This window comes from Euprymna scolopes, chromosome 1 (genome assembly GCF_053919585.1).
Source record: "Euprymna scolopes isolate OS-2025 chromosome 1, ASM5391958v1, whole genome shotgun sequence".
NCBI classification, from domain to species: Eukaryota; Metazoa; Mollusca; class Cephalopoda; order Sepiida; family Sepiolidae; genus Euprymna; species Euprymna scolopes.
The window spans coordinates 98,576,681-98,598,102 of NC_136482.1; the positions used below are offsets into that span (position 1 = coordinate 98,576,681).

General features: G+C 34.0%; 1 protein-coding gene across 1 annotated transcript in view; it reads right to left on the minus strand.

Moving 5' to 3' along the window:
- Positions 1-17,510, minus strand: part of LOC145257215 (uncharacterized) — a 76,642-nt gene extending 59,132 nt beyond the window's left edge. The window contains exon 1 of the mRNA XM_080115646.1: positions 16,843-17,510. Coding sequence (XP_079971772.1) covers positions 16,843-17,136 — 294 coding nt within the window. The 5' untranslated portion in view covers positions 17,137-17,510. The remainder of the gene's footprint in view (positions 1-16,842) is intronic.
- Positions 17,511-21,422: the final 3,912 nt, after the last annotated feature.

The following is a 21,422-nucleotide window of genomic DNA, read 5'->3' on the forward strand; positions in this document are numbered from 1 at the left end:
ATCAAGCATTGAAAAATAGTACAATAATTCAATTAATGAAAATAAAAGAATAGTTGCCGAATCAGAAAGATATCAAATCTCAATGATTAATAGAATTAAGAAGGAAAAAAACAATCACTTTTTTTTACCTTAACTATAAAACAATTTAGTTCAATTCAGAGTGACCTTTTATGGGCTAGCTAGATTTTTGTCACATTGAAAACCGATCTTGTCTCTAACTGCTATCATGGAGAGGCAAGTGAATAAGTACACGAATCCACATCAGAAAGTCAGATGTTGCAATCTGAAATGAGTTCAAAGTTCTTAGAGAGCTACAGTTTGACTGCGCAGTGACTTTGGCGCAATCAGATTGCGTGTTAGACTACCTGTGATCATAATGAAATGGCATGGTCGAATCAGTAAAGTCATCTTCTGATGATAAAGGAATTGTATGATTGGATTGGCCCCGTGATACGATCGAACCCCCCCCCTCTTCTAGCGTTAGAAAAAGGAAAGAGGAAAAAGTAAAAAAAGAGGAAATAAGTTTATCAAAACAAAGGTATAGGAAATAGAGTTGGTGGAAAGACAAGGGAGAGGAAGCTGTTCACAAAGGCACATAAAAGAAAGCTAAAATAGGATTGTTAATGAAGGTGTGGCAGTAATGGGAACAAAGGAGGTCAATATGCTTAGAGTTCCTATTTACAATGCCTCCCCATGGGACAGAGTTAGACACCAGGGTCGTTTTTTAACGTGAAGAAAAAGAACAAAAATAAAAATTGTCTCAGTCGTGAAGGATTTCTCCTCCACTGACAGAGAACAAGAAATTGAAGTGCAGCATCTGAAGAACAGACAGTCAGTTTTAGAAGTGTCTGAGTTTTGCAACAGTTCATGACAGTTGGGGATAGTTTTCAGGCGGTCTTGGGTTTGTGGCAGTTGAGGAGTGTTTAATCCAATTTGTAGGTTCCGAGAGAGATTGGAGTCTAAGGCAAGTGAGAGTAGATCTGGCGGCCTGGGGGGGGGGGTGCTGGTAACTGGCACAACCCAAAAGTTAGTGATGGACAATGTTTGGGATTCCTCCTTGTACACTATGTGATGGTATCACACACACATCCAGAGCTTAACTGATTTGCATAAAGTACTCATCTTGTGTTATTCTATCATAAGACAATCACAAAAACTATCATTGGGTTACAAAGATTTCCTCCACAGACCCCACTTTTATTCTCTGCAACCTCTCTCTCTCTCTCTCTCTCTCTCTCTCACACACACACACACACACACACACACACACACACACACACACACACAGATGTGATGCTTCTAATCTGTCTTATGGCATGTGTTCTTCAGCGTTGTTGAATATATTCCCTGATTCCTTTGTTACAGCTCGTTTTATTTGTTGGTTTAGTGGTCTATCAATATGCTGTTTTGATACGTCATTATAATACAGCTACCTATTCTAATAACTGCAAGCGGGTGAAACTCTTCCTGCTAACTGTTTTTCTTCTACCTATAGTTTTAATCTTTTCAAGACCAAGACATCTCCTGTCTTCACAATAATCATCTTTTGATCTTGTTAGCTCCTTACACCAATTGGCTTCACACCTTGTTTAGAGCAATTTTCATTAAAAAAAATTCTCACATTAGATTATTTATTCTATCAGGCTGGTTTGTTTACTACCTACTGACCTCTCCAATGTAGAAACAATACAACTACAATGAGTCCCGAAACTCAACAGGGTTGCAGGGGTGCTACCGTGATAAGTAGTACCAGCTGTCTCCACCTCTGATGGAGATCAGTAACCCATAACAGAACTTCCCTAATTAATGGCAGGGAGAAATCCAAGACAACAAGAAGCAATGCTAGGATAAGCGAAAAACAAATGGTATTATGACATGCAAGCATCTACTACACTGCACTCCACCAAAGACGAGGTAATGTCTTAGAAGATGGTATTATGACAACAGAACATATTACACTACGCTTGAAATCCCACCTCCAAAATTGAACATTGACAGCACAATATCAATAGAAGTAATAGTATTATTTCAACTTGAGACAGATACTAAATCTCCATTCATAATTGATCATATACTTTAACATCAACTTTTAAAAATGAGATCGTCCAATCTTCAAAAGTGATATGTAAAGAAAATAATAATCTATATATTAATACTGTAGTACCTTTTGACGTCACTGTTTCCAGATTATGAATTAATCGATCGGAAGATCCTATTTACTAAAAAGGAGGATAGAAAGTGATAACATACTATGAACATTAAATTAGCGTATCTATATACTAATTTAATGTTCATAGTATGTTATCACCTTCTATCCTCCTTTTTAATAAATAGGATCTTCCGATCACCAAAGACGCAATGTAAAAAAAAAATTTAAAAAATAATGTTGCTGCTTTTAGGCCATACATGAAACTAAAATATACCTTCTTGGTCTTCTGGCTAGAATCCAAGTCTATTATCTGTTCTGTCTAAAGATGGCATAATGATATTGTGAGATTTTGATTGCGTCAGGAGTCCATACAATGGAAATACGTCACACACTCCTATAAGGATATTGGAAATAAACCGTAATAACCAGATATAGCCTGACAGTACATTAACCAGATTACTTAGATAAATACTTTAACAAAAAGCTATAATAATATTGTGAGGTCTCTACTCATGCTGAACATCCAGAGAATGTCCAGCAGCAATATATTACATATAAAAGCTGGCGCTGTGGAATTTCCACAGGTCCTGCTAGTAATAATAATCGGTCATTTGATGTTATTACTTAAAAACAATTTTTAATTTTAGCAATTTTAAAATGAATTTGTCGCAAATCGAATAAGATATCATAAATAGAATTCTGCTATCAACAACTTTTAAGGCGACATTCAATGGCAAGTATTTTTGCAGTAAGAAAAAAAGACCGAAGATAATCAATTGTGGAATCTACATGGTCTCCTGCTAGTAAAATTTGTTTGTTTGTTTGTTACTTCTGTGATTCAAATATTTCTCAGACATAACAATTTAGTCTGTAAAAATAGTTTTCAAATGTATGACTGAAAAGTTCATAAAAATGAATGACAATTGATAAATATTTGTTAGTTCTATAGGTAATGCCTAGGAGATTGTATCTTCTAAGATTAGACTTAACTTTATCCTATTCCATCAAAAGAATGATCTGCCCACCAATGCAGCTCATCTTTACCAGGATCAATCTCAACGATGTATCCTACATATGTCTGTCATGCTCAAGTTTGAAATGCCATCTTTGTCCATCTGTCGTGCTTAAGTTTGAAATGGCATTCAGTAAATGCAAAGATTGACCAGATGCATAAGAGTTCTATTTAGTTGCCTTCTCAGGAAATCCAGAGTTTTACATAAGGCCGGTTTTTAATGTGAGGAGAAAATCTAGCTCACTAAGAAGAGGGTCTCTGGATTGGGATTAAAATAAAAAGTGCTTCAGTAGAAGAATTTCTTCTTCACTGATTGAGGACACAAAATATAAAGTGTACTATCAGAACAGATACTGTACTTTGTTCCTAGCAAAAAAAAAAAAAAAATGCCAAGGAAACGCAAACAACTAATTTGAATCTCCAAAAGGTGATTTCTAAGATGTTTAACAAATTTCTTTTCAATTTGACCAATTCCATTCAATGACCCGGTCAAGAAAACGATTAATCGGTGTTTTAACAAAAAGTACTTTTAAATAATTAGATAATTGTGTGGAAAATGTCACTGGTGTTAGATAAGAACGACGAATGGTTAATACAATATATTAGCAAAGAAAACCCACAAAAACACTGAAAGGAAGTCATTTGGAATCTTCTACTTTCTGCGCTTTTGAAGTAATTAAACTTCAAAGAAAGGCATAGAAATGCGCCAATAGAATCCATTTCTTACTCTTCTTTTCATTTTCTTTCAAGCTTAAATAGTAGAGGTGAGAGAGTTCGAGTGGCAATTTTTACAGAAGTCAGAGTTCTTAAAATAGAATTAGAAATTTTTCATATAACTCTTTGAGCATCAAGTGAGAAGTCGAAGAATTAGCAATTATTTCAGAAATCAGGGGTTTTCTTTTATTCGATATAAAAAATTATATTTAAAAAAAAAATCGATGCTAGAGCAAATTTATTTTTCAGACGACGCTCCACCTTTGCTTAAAGTTTTGTGGCAGTCACATAGTTCAATGTACTGTTTTTTATCCAAGTACACAGGTGCCACCGTGTAATTGGCCCATCAGCCAATCAAAATGTATTACCGTAAGAGTACAATTCGTTAGACTTCTTACGATGCCCACACATGTTGACCTGTTTTCCTGCTTTTCAGTTTGAAACACATAGGAACCAGACATCAGCAATGGGATGAAATGTACAAAAGATTCACGGTGTCCCCCCCCCTTTTTTTTTTTTTTTTTTTTTTGCAAATCTTGGCTCTTGTTTTTAATTCGTTTTGAGTACTGCCAAAATAAGATATTTTCTGTTAAGCTTCAATGTTTTCTGCTTATTTCATCCAAGAGAACCGATGTAGATGAACCGTCCATCACATCCAAACTTTAATTATAATGAATATGGATATCCCTCTACACCACCTCATCCCATCCTTATTATATATATATATATATATATATATATATATATATATTGGTCCCCTGACAAAAGGAGGATGAATTTGTAAATTCACCCTTGTCCGTTCGTCTGTCCACACTTTTCTCAAAATTTTGCACAAACATTAAACAATTTTTTTTTTTTTTTTTTTACAAAAGAGTCACCACTTATCAAGGACAAGGGTTAATGAGTGTTCAGTGGTCAAGGGGAACATATCAGTCATCGCTAGTAGTGGAAATTTGGTACTTGGATTACTTAAGGGGATGATCTCATCAAGAATTTGTTTACGTTGGACTGGAAGACAACCATATTGTAGTCAGTTGGAAAGTAGGAAAACGGAACAGAGTTCCACAGGTGTGCAGTTCTAATAAAGAAGCTTGGCTGAAGAATCTACATTTAGGTTTAGGCACAGATAAAGAGAGGGGGAAATTATTGATAGTGGTTTCAGTTAGACGAGTGCTTTTCATGAAAGTCAGGCCAGTGGGGACCATAGATTGGAGCTCAGACGAGCACCTGCCATGAAAATAATGATAAAGCAGAGACAGGCTCACAACGTCTCTTTTGTAGGAAAGAGGTTTCAGGGAAGTGAAAAGCCCCCCCCCCCACCAGGCTACAAAGTCTATTTTGAACTCTGTCAAGGCAGAATAAGCTGCTCCTAGCAGCTCCTGCCCAGATGTGACAACAGTACTCCATCCTTGGATGCACTTGGCTCTTATGCATGAGCAGTGAGATATCTATTGAAACAGTGGAACGATCCCACCATTTTCCCAGCAGCCCTAGCAATGAATTTGATGTATGTGTTCCATCTCAGATCAGATACGAGTAAAAAAGTAACAGAACGGATTTTCCGGAGAAAACTCCAGTTGTGCCCCTAGGGGTGCCTTTCGGGTTAAAATGACTAAAATTGATACTGTTATGCTTATAAAAAAAATTGATGTCTTGGATTTTTAGAAAACTTTCTGAAAAGTTGTTAACTAACTGATTTCTATAATTTTGTTTGTCTATACTTCATGATAACTCTTGGGTGTGCCCCAGGGGCTCTTTTAGGGCTAATAAAAACACTCCATTTTTGGGACTATTTTGCTACATTTGTCCAAAATTTCTGTGTATGTCTATTTAGCAGTTTTGCATGGTGCTGAACTCAAATTTAAACATGTTAAGGCCTTGGGGACGTTTTGGGCTAACTAGGGGGCGGGGAATGATGGACGTAGTCATTTCTTTTTTTGCATGGTGCAAAACTCAAATTTACATATGTTAAGGCCTAAAAACTGCACCGTTTGTTCATTTTCACCAGGATTTGATGTCCCCTGGTGACTTTTGGGGCTAAATGAGTGGGTGGGGTGGGGGACAAATGTTGAACTTAGTCATTTTTCTTTTTTATGCCTCGTTCACTGTTCATTCACGGGGAACCATGCATACTTCACTTGTTTTTATATATATTTACAAGTGTGGAGACGATTATCGGAATTTGGGGTATCAGAATCAGTGTTGGAAAAAAATTTGAGCCTATTTTCCGATACCAAAAACGATTCTTTTAAGTGTCTAGTTTTTTTGTTTTTTTGGTTTAAAACAAAACATTCCACTGTTAGTAGTAGCATTAAAAAAAAAAAAAAAATATTTATAATTTTAAACTACCAGTAAAACTAAAATTTATAGATCACCCCCCCTCTGCCTTCCCACCCCACGTTTTTACGCTTAGGAAAATATCTGCACATTTAACAGGTGCTTTGAAGGTAATTAGGGAAAAATAGCAACTCTATAGTCAAATATTTAGAGATTTATAAAGAATCGGAATTGGTAATTGTATCAGAACTGGGAAAAATATTGAAATCATCCCACCACCAATATTTATTAATGGATCACCGATAATAAAGGCAAGAGTGCCATTCGAGGATAAGTGTTGAAGAGATTGTCAGTTGGGTGATGAATGACATCACAAGAGGATTGGAAACAATATATAGAATGTTTTTAGTTATGTTCACCCTAAACAAAGCACAAACTTGGATGTAAGTGGTTAATATTCGAGACCATGTTTAGAGAAGATGAGCGAGATGTCAGTTTACATTACATTTAAACTTCTGCATGTCAATACAGTCAGAGAAGCAGGTAACAGGAAGGGAATTCCAAAGTCTAGCAGCCTGAAGAAAGAAACTATTAGAGTAGAAGGCTTTCCGACATCAAGAGACCTCTACAGTGACGGGGTGGGATTTTGTTACTAAATAGGTTTACTGTAGGTATGTACGTCGCGGGAGCACAAGTGCAATGAGTTCCTCAGAGTACATTCCATTAAAATATTTGTAAAACAGACAGAGGGATGAAAAATTGCAGCATTGGGACAGGGGTAAAAGCCGAGTAAGTGCAGGACCTTTTGGATTAAAGAATTTGTTTGGTTTGTGTATAGATTATCTGAGAGGACAGCTGAACAAGTATTTTATTGCTTTATAGTTTGCAAATTTGAAAACTATTTCAAGTAAAATGCTTCAAAGTAAAATGTCTGTACTAACTTTTTAGTAAGGTAATAAAAGTTTTGAAAATCGAGAGAACAAATTAGATAAAAAAATAATACATAAATCTTAAATTATCTTCCTTTGAATTCAAAGAGTCACCTACCTACTTTTTCTAAATCATATATTAGCTGGTAAGCTGTAATTTTTTTTTTTTTTATTCTACTTCTCTTTAACATTACTTTCTAAAAAGTTGTATTTTAATTTTTTTTTAATTTAAAGTTCTCTTTGAAATTTTGATCTTTGCCATTCTAACGGTTTGTCATTTTATAGTCTTACTCACACATAAAAAAAAATGTGTGGAGACATGTCTTCAATTTGTTGGAAAAGACAAGAAAACTTATACTAAGTACATATTTAATGGGTGGTTTTCTTTTTCTTTAACACTATGCTATGTTTCTCTTACAACACTGCCATCTATATATATATATATATATATATATATATATATATATATATATAAAAAAGGCAAAATGTGTGTGCACATTTTATGTATGTCCGGCAAAGGCTTTTTTCGCCGGGGTTCTCGGGGAGGGGGGTACTATTTCTTAGAATTTTTTATATACCGTCTAAATCATAATATCTAGGCTTTGCGAACGCGCACCGTGTCTTTTACAAAATTCTTGCTATTTTAGCTTCTCTCGAGTGTGTTCGGCTTTTTAGTATAAATAAAGTGAAACTAAGTTGAAACGGGAGCAGTTCCTGGCTTCCGTCCCAGGAACGTCCAGAAAGCAATCAGCTTTTGATCAATGTGGGGCAAACCCCTTATATCACACAATTGCTATTTAATTGGACACTCCCCTTAAATGGGGAACTGGTCCCCCGTCAACATCTTGGGGAAACAAAACCAGAAAAACTACCTTGCAGCCAAAGTTGGGTAAACAAACCCAAAAAAACTGCCTTGCAGTAAAAATTCAGTGCGGAATATCATTCAGTCTATGGCGTGATATTTTTTCCACCTTCGCCTCAAAGCTTTGGGTTCGATCCTACCTACCTACCTACCAAAACTTTTTTTTTTAAACATCATATTTTTTTGTTTTATTTTATCATATTTAAATAGGGTTATTACTTCGCACATTTTGTTTTGATCAACCCCCCCCCCAACTCACACCTCCAAACACCTGGTACCCCCATGCTAGTCTATATATAAAAGCAAAAATGTGTGTGTGTGTGTTTGTAGATCTCGCAAAAACTTTCCACACAGGCCATGGATTTTCGCCAGATAGGTATCATTTTCAAGCTCGAACCTTTGGCTGACTGATATTGAAAAATTGGCTAAAAACATTAATTCCTTCACCCTCAACCAGATGCTTTTTTACAGAGAGGGTAGCAAAAATCCGTTCCTTCATGACAAACAGATTAAAGAAGAAACAATCCAATTTTGACCAAAGTTAATATTCTGATGCAGCCTAACAGCACAAGTGCATTTAAGGAGTTTTATCACCACACAAGCAGAAAGGCCGGGCTATAAAATAAATAGTAGGTTCGTTGATGACAATGTTTTTGTTTAAAGCACAACTGAACCATAATATTTAACTTTTGTATTTCAAACTTTAATTGAAGCTGTTATATAAAAATTTTATAAAATCAACCATAGGTTCTCTACAGTGCAATGTAGACTACAAAAAGGCATGTGAAGCTTCCTCCTAGTACACTGCAATGGGTCCCCATCTAGAGCAGGCAATTAATCGATTTGATTGAAAAACGGGCAATTTTACCGACTTTGATGACAATAAACGTATTGGAAGTGTGAACATTTGTTGATCCTCATTCAATCCCTGGCAACATCGGGTCTCACTAGTATATAAGTTTCTAATTTAGCAATATTGCAAAAGTTCTCTACTTTCTGAGACTTACTACATTCGTAAATAAAGTATAGGGTTTATTTCTCTCACATTTAATATGACCGATGGAGTTATGTGTCCTGGGTTCAAATTGTTTGACCAGTAATAAGAGCCACACTGATAACTGTCAGTGAACATGCACATGTTTGTGGATGATAAATATTCATGAAAATGATTATATATATAATCAATTTTATATATATATATATATATATATATATATATATATATATAATTGTCCACAGACATGTTTTGTCATTATACAACTCATCAGTATGGCTGAACCTAGCAAGATTCAAAATCAGGACCACAGAGTCTAAGGCTTGAAGCTCTACCATCGAATCAATCTCCACTAGTAATAAGTGTATCACCTTTTTTGTGGATGTTAATCATTTGTTTATTTTACCCGCAATAGTTTTGTGCAGAAAGCACTACTTAAATGGGAATAACTTTCCCTCACCAATGTAATACTACCAGATAGGAAGATATAATTATCCAAGGATACATGTTTTGTCGTTATACGACAAAGTGTGGCTAAACCTGAGGATTGTTTAGGAGTCACCACTTATAAAGGCTAGGAGGCCACTCGAGGGTAAGGGTTAATGAGTGAACAGTAGTCAATGGGACAATATTAGTAGTGGAAATTTGGTAAATCGGATTACTCAAGGAGACGGATCATCAAGAATTTGTTTATGTTGGGCTTTAATAGTCAGCTGGAAAGCAAGTAAACGGAAGGCGTACAGTTCAAAGAAAGAAGCTTTGTTCATGGAATCTACGTTTAGGCTTAGGCACACATAAAGAGTGGGGGAAATTATTGATAGTGGTTTCAGTTAGACGAGTGTTTTTCATGAAAAAAAAAAAATATATATATAGATAGATAGAGAGAGGGAGACAGACAAACACACAGGAAAGTAACAATCCTTTTTTTTTTTTTCTTTTTTTTTTTTTTAAATATTTTTTATTTTGAATAAAGAAGTGCTCGCTGGTTAGATATAAGAAACAAATCAAAAGGGTGAGTTAGAATAAAGATTATGGAATTAGAGTCTTACAGCTGTCTGTTGAGGACTAGCTGTCCTTACCCAGCGTTTTCCTTGTGGACAAATTTGTTGTGAAAATTATTAAAAAAAAAAAAAAAAAAAAAAAAATGTTATAAACCCTAAGCATCTATTCCTGTATAAAGTAAGCTTTTTATTTTCCACACATATTCAAAAAAATTTTTTTTTTTATATAGATTTGAAAGTTAAATAGAAATTTACAATATCATATTAATCAACCGATTAAGTTCCAGTGTATCTTTTCTTTTTTTTTTCTATCGAGTTGAAACTTTGTGTAATTACTAAAAATGGGTTAGAATACACAAATTGAAAGGAAAAGGTTATTTTATTTAGAAAGCGAGATATTAACTCTTCTATAAATAGGACACTGGGTACATGTGATATATTTTAAAAATCAAGGTTTTCACAATGAACATTTACACATTAGGATAAGGAGCAAAGCAGTCCACGCATAAAGTCACATTGCACTTTTGGCAATGAATGGCTTGCAAGAGTCATTTATACATCATTGAACAAATACAACTGCAGCAAATTTCACAAGAATTTTTAATAGGGCTTCAACAACTCTAAAAGAAATTGATGAATAAAGATGAATTTTATTCCTTTTTTTTTTCAGAGTAATTATGCAGTAAGCAGTACTATTATATATTATCTAATAGATTTTTAACAGAAATTATTTAGTGTCCTATTTATAATGGGTCAATGTAAAAACCAAATTGCTATGAAACTAATTATTTGTAGTAAAGTTGTTTTAATCACAGATTCTGAACCGATTACTAGCTTTCAACAAACCTCAGTGTCAAGTTGAGAATTAGTCCCGGGTAGTCCTGGAAGACCCACTTTCCTAGGTTTTGCCTCCTGCCTCTTTAATGAGGAGTTAGTTTATAGCTAACTGTGCCTCTTTTTTAGGGGCGCTGGCTTGATTCTCCCAACTTCCAGCCTTGTGTTACATCTTCCTGTGATGGGAAGGAAGTAAATACCCAGAATGTCAAGCCTATGGACAGGAATCAAAGTGTAGTATCCATTCTGTCTTTTCTAGTTTAAATCTTTCGTGATGGAAATAAATTTATTTATTAATCACAAGCCAGATAACGTTTTTTAACTAATAAGCCAATATTAAAGTGGCTGACTTGTTTATGAAAACCAGAAATGTATTGGTTGTAGCAATTTTTGTGATTATATTTTCTGTTTTAAGTAAGCATTAACAAGTGATAGATTTGCAAAAGAATTAATAAGAAGTTAGAAAAATGGTGGAAGACAGACGTGCGTGATGTGCAGTTAATGAAAAAATATGCTGAATCTAAAAACAAAAAGGACACAGCTTTTTAGTGTAGAAATAAAACATATCTATATTTTAAAGATGTTTCTGTGAATATTGTCAAATGAAAACATGATACAGAATATTGTAGAAGAGAAAACTCGGCTAAAAATTGCTGAAAGACATGAAACCACGGCCTACTCATAAATATATGAAGGAGCCGTGATGAAACCTATACATTTTTTTTTTTTTTTTTTGTAGTAAGTATTTCTAAAAACCTTATTGAAATGAATTTTTCTGACATACCATTTATGCAATTATAATTTCAAATTAATTCAAACTGATAATTTTGATAAATCAAATGGCGTCATCAAATTATCCGATGGAAATCGTAGTACTGGTATAGTCCATGTAAAAAAAAGTGACACTGAATTTGATTTTAGAGATAAAATAATCTTAAAAATATTTAAAAAAAAAAAAAAAAAAAAAAATGTTTAAATTAGTGCATTAAAGCACTAGCACGAGTTAGCTCAGTGCTGGGGTTTCAGGTTTCTGACTTGCTAGGTACAGACATGCTGATAAATACAAATGACAAAGCATGTGTCCGTAGATAATTAATTTTGTAAATACGTTGCTTCCCATCTATGAGGAATCACATTAGTGAAGGAGAGATTATTCCCAACTAACATTAAGATAAAAATCCTCTTAAAAAAAAAAAAAAAAAAAAAAAAAAAAAAAAAAAACCATCACATTTGTTCAAAGATATCACAAGCAAAAATGAACAAATGACATCCACAAAAAATGCAATACATTTCAGCACTAGCAGGAGTTAGCTCAATAGTGAGGTATCAGGTTCAGTGAGTCTCACTAGGTTTAGTCACGCTGGTGTGTTGTAAACAAAACACTTATTCATGGTTAATCAAATTTGGAAATTATATATATATTTCATAATTTACTGCTTAGTCCTATTCACATATAGGACGCTACAGTAAATACTGAAAATTGATACATAAAATTTTATATCTCCTTAACATTTTATGTGGATAGAGAAAACAGTAATAATAATGTGAAACAACAAACTGCCAATAGCGTACACAACAATGCTCTTTGTGTAAACAAATAGAGCTTAGGTGTTTTGACAATGTTTAAACATTTGCATACCCATCTTAGCAGTAGCCAAATAATCTAACGGTGAGAAGCGCTGACCGTCGCCTTGAGGTAGTTGCTAGTCTAGCTACACTGATGAGCTGTGATACAGCGAAACAGTACTGTATGTGGATGACTTTATATATATTCCTTCATACAAATAAAATATAATTTCAAAACAATCAGTAGCCGAGAATGGAAACGTGATCTGTTTTGGCAAAAAATAGTTCCAAACTGAAGATCCTTGATGGAAGTATATATAAAAAACACAAGGGAAATTGTATTTTTTAAGAATAACAGACTTGTAGAATTCTTCCTGCTGATTGTTTTCCTCCTATCTTGGACTTTTCAAGACTAAGATCAATAAACATACCATCTTTTCGATAATCGTCTTTCATTCTTGTTAGCTCCTTACATCAAATGGCTTCATGCTTTGTCTGGAGTGTTTTCCATAAAAACGAAATGTTTTTCGCAAAATTTGCATAAACACAAAATGTATCAATGCACAAAGAAAACGACAAATAAAAAACTGGGTTTAATCAATTTTGATTTAGCAGATTAAATAGAATCAATTTTGATAAACAAATCAAAATATACAATAATATTTGCTCATAACTACTCAAAACATTGTTAGATATATTGGCGAATACATTCATTAGTATATAAAATAGTTGATGATAATAGGATTTGAAAGGCTAGCCAGGGTCAACTTGACAAACAGGAGATGAGGATTGCTAAACTATGGAAATATAATAGAAACATATGATGCCACATGGCCCAAAGAGAGTGTGAGAGAGAAGACAGCTTGTTTGAGAGCATACAGCACATGTGCAAAATAGTAGGGGCTGACAAAATATAATTAGTATTTCTGTAATTCTCTCTCTCTACCCTTCTTCACTGGTAAGACAGTTGAGACAAACATTAGATAGCATAAATGTCCACTGTTTTCTAACCCTTTCCAAGCGGTGTTCCCTTGGTTGCAAAATATCACACAAAAACACATAAAAGGAAAACATGCAATGACCAAGATAGAAATACAATTTGAGAGCTTTAATGTTTTTGCAATAATTATGGCAACTTGGTTCTCGTATTCTGCAAAAAGATTTTAGGAAGGGAATATAATATGCACACAACTTCCCATTTGTAAATTCAAATATTTCAGATTTGCATTGAATTTGAACTATAGTTATTAGACCCCAATTAAGTAAGATTCTGAAGTTTATTACTTCTTTTTTAATCCTTAATCTTAAAGTTTAGACATTTTCTAGAATTAAAATCATGCAATGGATTTTGCACAAAATTAGATAAAGGATTCTAGAGATAAGGTTTAGTAGATCATAGTTTGATTTTAATCTCTGTAAGGAGACATACATGATGCAAAACTTTTCGGGGAGGGGGATTAATTTTACTTTTTCTGAGACTGGTATTCTTCTAGTACAAAATCTAAATCCAGCTTTTTTTTGTAAATCTCCATTTGGAAAAATAGATGGCACGAGTAAAAGGTGTCTATTCCATCAATTTCAACAAGCAGGCTCTTGAGATGGCAAAAATAATTCTTTTGGTTATCTTGGAAATCAAACAGTTCTCCAGGTCCGCTTTAGAGGAATTTACTTATTTTCTCGAATTTTGGGAATAAGATTTGAATGGAGTTTCGAATAGAGGTCGTGGTTCAATACGAAATTCCATCTAGCTCCAAGTTCTACTAGACGGTTCCAGAGTTTGAAAACCTGAAGAAGGTCGGAGCTTATAACAACCGAAGTGTGAAAATAAAACCAAGATGAGAATAGTACTTCGTTCGAATAAAGCAAATAAGTTTTAGTTTGTTATTTTTGCGTGTTTAGAAAACAAAAAGAAAATTTATTTTCATTGAAGATGAGTTATCTTTAAAAAAAAAAAAAAAAAAAAAAAAGAAGAGATATGATCCGTTAAGTCAAGCATTTCACGAAACTGTTTGGAAAGGTAACTAGTTGCCTTGCAACAGCTGATAATAAAAAAAAAAATAATAATAACGCATGTCTAAATATGCATTTATAGATTATTAGTCTAAAGAAATGACTGTCCATCATTTGACCCCTCCCATTTAGTCCCCAAGGCCTTAACATATTTAAATTTGAGTTCAGCACCATGCAAAACTGCTAAATAGACATACACAGAAAATTTTGGACAAATATGATAAAAAAGCCCCAAAAATGGAGTGTTTTATTAGCCCTAAAAGAGCCTCTGGGGCACACCAAAGAGTTATCACGAAGTATAGACGAACAAAATTAAATAGAAATCAGTTAGTTACAACTTTTCAGAAAGTTTTATAAAAATCCAAGGCATCAATTTTTTTAATGAGCACAAAAGTATTAATTGGGGTTTGTATGTACACATAGATTCGAAAAAGTTGTCAAAAAACAAATAGATGTTATCAAAGGCAACATAAGTTACTTTTCTGCCAAACTGGATATATTTTTTGTGTTTTTATTCAATGTAACATATTTATTCAGCTCGAAAAACATACAGTGTTTACCGATGTATTCGAAAATTCAAGATGGCGTCTCACACCCACTTTCACACCGTAAGTTTGGAAAAAGGTGTTATAAATAAAAAACTATACAAAATACTATTAAAAACCCGCCGAATATATGTCAACCTAGGTCACGGTAACATATATTGAGCGAGTTTTTAACAGTATTTTATCCGGTTTTTTATTTATAACATCTTTTCCCAAACTTACCGTGTTAAAGAGAGAATCAGACGCCATCTTGAATGTTCCAATACATCGGTAAACACTGTATGGTTTTCGAGCTGAATAAACATGTTACATTGAATAAAAACACGAAAAATATATCCAGTTTGGTAGAAAAGTAACTTATCTTGCCTTTGATAACATTTATTTGTTATATATTTGTTTTGACAACTTTTTCGAATCTATGTATACAGTAATACAAACCCAAAATGTCATATCCCAAAAATCATATCAAGTAAATTTTTTCAAAAAAAAAAAAAAAAAAAAAAGGGACTTATACAGTCTTTTGTAATAAAACTATTTTCAGCACGTATTTTTAATTTTCCTATTAATAAGGTTTTGTTCAAAGTTAGTATTTTGGCATTAATCTTTTGTTATTTTCTTAGTGAAATGGATTTCGGCATTTTAATCCTAAACAACTTATTTTGTACTAAAATGACATTTTCTTTGAAAAAAAAATACTTAGCAAAGGTTTATTTATTAATTTAATGCCAGATAATACGATTAATTCGTGCACAAATGAATAACATTAAAAATCTTCGCATCTTCGGTTTACTTTGACAGAATGGACTTTTAAAAAGACTTTTAACTAACAATTTAATAAAATGACCCCGTAAAAATTGAATTTAACTTGAAAATCCTGTCTAAAAAAAGAGCACGGTCCGTATTCTGCAACATTTTTCTTTTTTAAGTTTAAAATTTTAACAAAGGGGGAAAAATTCAATCATACGCTTATATTTTAAGTTTTGTAAATCTTCGACATAAAGTGTTGATTTTGTTGTCTGGAAATCATGCCAAAACGCATTTCATAGGAAATAGTAAGCGCCCATAATAAATTAGCATTTTACCCGCACCCGCCCGCCACCTCTTACACAAATGACCATATAAAATTGAGTAGAAAAATAACTTCAGTTGACTTTTATGCACACAATAATTGATCAATGGGTCATTAATACGATCTTGATAAAGAATTTTTTTTTTTTTACAAAATTGAAAATAGTAAACAATAACCACAATAAATAGTCAATTCAAATTGTCACCGTAAAATATATTTTTTTTAAAAATGAGTTTTCTTTTTCTTTTACTCTTTAAGTTCTATGTTTCGCAAAAGTTTGTTTCGGTTCTGTTCAAATTCTGTAGAAGCCACAAATAAATAATAATAATTTCAGCAGCACTGATCCAATTCTTCGTACTTCTAGTCTACGGACCGTGCTAAAATAATAGCATTATTATTTAGAAACCTATTCTTAACATGGTAAGGAGGAGACTTTGCTAACTTAATAGCACGGTCAGTAAACTGCAGAAATACGCAATTCTTTAAAATTTCTTTCGATAAATTTATACACGCACCAATGCTGGACTGCTGGGCTGGAATAATTCAAACCGACCTTGTGTCTAACTTTGCCCTCGTGAGGAGGCAAGTAAATAGGAATAACGTTATTATTTAGAAAGCCATTCTTAATATGAGGTGAGGGTGTTTTGTAATTATTCTGTACTTTCACCTAACAATTTAATAAAATTATATCGTAAACCTTCAATTTAATTTGAAAACACTAAGTACAAAGGCACCAAAATTTCATTTTTACAATTACCTTCTTACCCTCCCCCTCCCCAAATAAGCCATTTCCTATATATATATTCCCCCTCCCCCGTTAAATGTGAGAAAAGTTGCTGGAGGGAAGTGGAGATCAACAAGAATAACAATTTTTTTTTACCTCAGAAATATTAAAATGTTGGTCGAGAAGTTTATCGCCCGATGCCTTCCTGTACTCCCTGACGGACCTCATATCCAAGATGCATTTTATCTTCAGGTCTTTAAGAATGTAATCAACTTCTTTTTGAGTTAGCAGATCAGGTCGCGAAGATCGATAGAGGCGGAAAGGCAAGTCCGGGGCACCATTCTCGAAATCCGGACATACACTTCGAAAATTGATGCAGTTTTCGATCGAGTCGAACGACAATGAACATGGACATCTATCCTCTTCTTCCTCGTCTGGCGAAATGGACATTTTTTTTTTTTTTTAATAATAATAAAGTTTCTTTTTGTTGATGTTATATACGACGCGAATAAAGGGAAGAAGAGAACGATCCAAGTTGTTGTTGTTGTCTTATTTTTACGGAGCAGGCGCTTTTACTGTTTACTTCCCCTCCCCCGTCTCTCTCTCTCCTTTCTGTTTGGGTAAACTTGATTGACCAACTTAGGAACACAAGCTCGCACTTTCTTGACTTCGTTTGAGTGGAGAGTTACACATACACACGTGTTTTGTTTCCAACAGAATTCCTATCCTTTCGTCTGCCGCGCAATTGTAAAATTGAAGTGCCAAATGACATACCACTTCTGTTTTGAGCCCTCCTCGCGCTTGTCACTGTACAAGCATCTGAAGTACTGTCTGTTTGCTGCCTTTCTTTACGTACTGCCAAATTAGTGATGCTCTTTACATTAAACTGTTTAAGTTTGATGTAAAAAAAAATGTAGAAAATCATTTAGATAGAAGTAAACTTTAATTTCAAATTACAAAAAATAAACAAAACGTTTTTTAGAAGGGATAACTCGGGAAATGAAGTATTACTGTTTGCCCCCATGCTGTCAATAAAATAAAAATGAGAATTTTTTTCTTGTTTGTTTTGTTTTTTGTTTTATTTTTTTAGATTACACGTCAAAATTAGAAAGAATAATAAATAAATGAAATAGTTTAGACTATTTTAGAGTAAGGCGTTCGTTTTACGGAAAATCATCCGCTTCCTAACCAGAAAACTTTGGTGATCACCCAGTTTTGAGCCGCGTAGGAGGACAGAACGTGTAAGAGTTAAAATGTAAATTGAAATTTTAAAAATAAACAAAAGCGAGAGAAAAAAAAAATGGTTTTACTCTTTACTCCAAATGCATCTCTCTCTCTCTCTCTCTCTCTCTCTCTCTCTCTCTCTCTCATCACCTCAAAAAAATTTAATATTTTAGACTGTAGAGTGTGTGTGGGTGGGAGGAGTACTTTATTAAAATAGTCAGCCATCTTCTGGCAAGAAAGCATTATTGATCACTCAGGGCTTGATCACATACCGTAAGACAGAACGAATAACCATTTCTTTCTATTTCTAAAATGGCTGCTATTTTTTATTTATTTTTATTTTTTCAGAAATATACATTTATATATTTTTCGTGTTGCCCTCTTATTGCCATCTTTTTATTTATTTATTTATTTCTATTTATTTTCACCCCAAACAAGACATATTGCCACTTGGAATGTAAGAGGCTACTATTTGGGATTCTGCCTAACAGTGAACTGAGGAAAGTTAAACAGCGAGATATCTGTTTATATTTAAACTTTTGCAGGTTAGTACAGCCAGATAAGCAGGAAAGAGGAGGGAATTCGAAAGTTTAGCAGTCCAAGAGAAGAAACTATTAGAGTAGAAGGCTTTGAAGGTTTGAGACTTTTTTTTTTGGAGGGGGGGGGTCTATCTATGAGTGAGAGACTAGTTGTAGACGTTCCAACCCAGATGTGGCAACAATATTCCATGCATGGGCGAATTGTAGTTTTGTAAAGATCTAGGATGCTCTCTGGAATGAGTAATTTTCTAGCACGATAAAGACAACCCATCTTTTTGCAGCAGCCTTGGCAATATCCTCAATATATTTGTTCCAATTTCTGTTGTCTAAGAATGTTAGGCCAAGGAATTTTTAAAATGGGCTTTCAGATAAGGTGTTATTTATCATGGCAGTCGGTGGTTGAAAAGAGCATGGTGTTGTCAGCAAGTATACCCATCTCAGACACAATTTTATCAGGGAGGTCATTTATGAATATCATGAATAATAAAGGTCCAAGGATCGATCCCGGCATTAATATCATGTTGTTTAGGCGTATAAATATCAAGGACCTTAGACTCAGAATTGGTGTTCATGTTAATGATGGGTGAAGCATGATTTTTCTCTTTATTTTTCTTAAAAATGAAAGAAGGGCGCAGATAAAAGCATGAACATATTAATCTGATTAACACTAATACTAACCCTAACCCTAATTCCATGCTGGCAATATGAGAATAGAGGAAAGATTTTTTGACAGTAACAGTTTAAGACTGAGGATTAAATGGATGTATAGAATAGGGAGGCGGTTTTAGAATGAGACAATATCAATAAGTAATGACAAAGTCTAGTAGCCATCACAAATGTTGATGTTTCTTTCCTCTTGCAGAGAGCAGCCCTAGTGAGGTGGTTTAGCCAAATGATGATCAATCAAACTCTAGGGCATAGTAATTTAGACTGGATCTTTTAAGGACTACATCTGAAAATCCTTTAGCAATTGCACAGCATATGGAGAGCTTCCAGACGCCCACAAAGAGAGACATCCTCTCTCCTGCCACTGTTGGCTAGACATTGAGCAAAGGTATCTTCACTTGAAGATGTATTGCTCCAAGATTTTCAACAGTCAACATTAATTACTTTTCTATTCTTTGATTATTTTATATGATACTGTTTTAACTTTTGGCAACCTACACCTAACGGTGTAGATCACTTAAATATATTATTTTTAGTTTGTAGAAGGACCTTTTTTCTTTTATTGATAATTCTTTTATTAAGATTATTATAGTACATTATGTAGTCCAGTGTATTTATGTCCATATATAAAATATCAACTTAATTTATGCCTTGTTGAACAAACAAAAAAAAAAAGTTAAGAAATGTTCAAATGTCTAGATGAAGAAAGTGTTTTGTGAAGAAGGGTTCAAAGGGACAAAATCCAATGTATGTTCACACAATCATCAAATAGGTGGAACAGTCAAAATAAAGTAGAACAGCTGTAAGTGAAACGTTATCAGTTAAGAGAGTCTTAGGGTCTTAGACAAGATGGAGAAAGTTGTTTTGTCTGCATGTGTGTGGGCTTTAGTGTGTAAGGAGTCTATGCCTGTGTTGTTTTATCAAGTTGTCGGTGGCCAGGGTTTTTACTGTCTAAAGTTTGTTTTCCCACCACAAATATGAGTGGTAGTAGTTAGTGGCACTTTAGCAGTTATACGAGAGACCTATTTTGTTTAAATGTATGCATAGTATCATGTGCTAGATTGAGTCGTTGTTTGGCTTTGTCATGCGCACTCAAGACTGGATTGTTAACCGTATGAGTGTTATGATACATCTGTGCAGAGGCAAGATTAATATGTATAGACGTATCTTGATTCCAAAAAAGATAATTCAAGATCAGTTCCTGTTTTGATCGCTTCTTGATAGGATGTTCTACTGTACTGGTCTTTTCACTGCAAATAGCCTTGCTAGAATTGCTAGAATAGAACTTAAGGATTCATCGTCTGTTTATCAACAAAAGTCAATCTATCAAACACCTCTCGTTATGTTCCAGTTTTCCCATGAATAAAAGTTGATACCTATTTAGTTATGGAGCTGTGGTGTTATTTATAAAAGATGGTGACCTCTTTTTCTTCTTCAATATTCTGCAAGGGTTGTCCCAAAAGTATCTGTTGCAGATATTGACGGCATGAGACTCTAAGAAAGCAATCTCTGTCATGGACGTGCATCAGAAACAAAGATACATCATTGAATTCCTGGCAAACATGCGAATGGGGTGACTGTGTTGAAAAATAAATTCTGGAGCACAAAAAGTCACTCGTTCTAATGTTATTACTTCCGTCTTTGTAACCCTTCAACTTCTTGAGTTATAAAAAAAAAAAAAAAAAAAAAGCAGGAGGCTTTACTTTTGGAATGACCCTTGTATGGCAAAGTACACTCTGGACGCCCGCGCACAACCATCATTTATCGCTGCTAAAAGTGCATTGATAATGGTGGTGACTATGTAAAAAAATAAATTCTGGAGCACAACAGGTTGCTCGTTTGAATGGTCCTACTCCCATCTTCATAGTTTTTGAACTTTTTGAGTTAAAAAAAAAAGAAGCTTTACTTTTGAAACGACCCTTCTATTTCAGTCAAATACAACCAGATACAACTAACTTTACCAAGTTACATTTTTCATTTTAGCTTCCTTCCTGTAATAGAAATCACTATTGCAAACGACCTCGTGTTTGATTAGCCTGTAAAATGCCAGCAGAAAATGTAGAAAAGAAAAGACAAGCATAATTTTGTAGGTCACTCATTGGTGAACGTATGCCATTAATTTGCATATGTACACAATTGGTAACTGTCAAATGGGCGTTGAGTGGAGTTTCTTTTTGTTTTTGTTTTTTGTTGGACAGCTTATAATGAGAGCGAACGGTGGAAGATAATATCGAATACACAATGATTTGTTGTGAGTGTAGAGAAGAAAGGAAAAAAAGACTTTCGTGCGTTATAACAACAACAGGA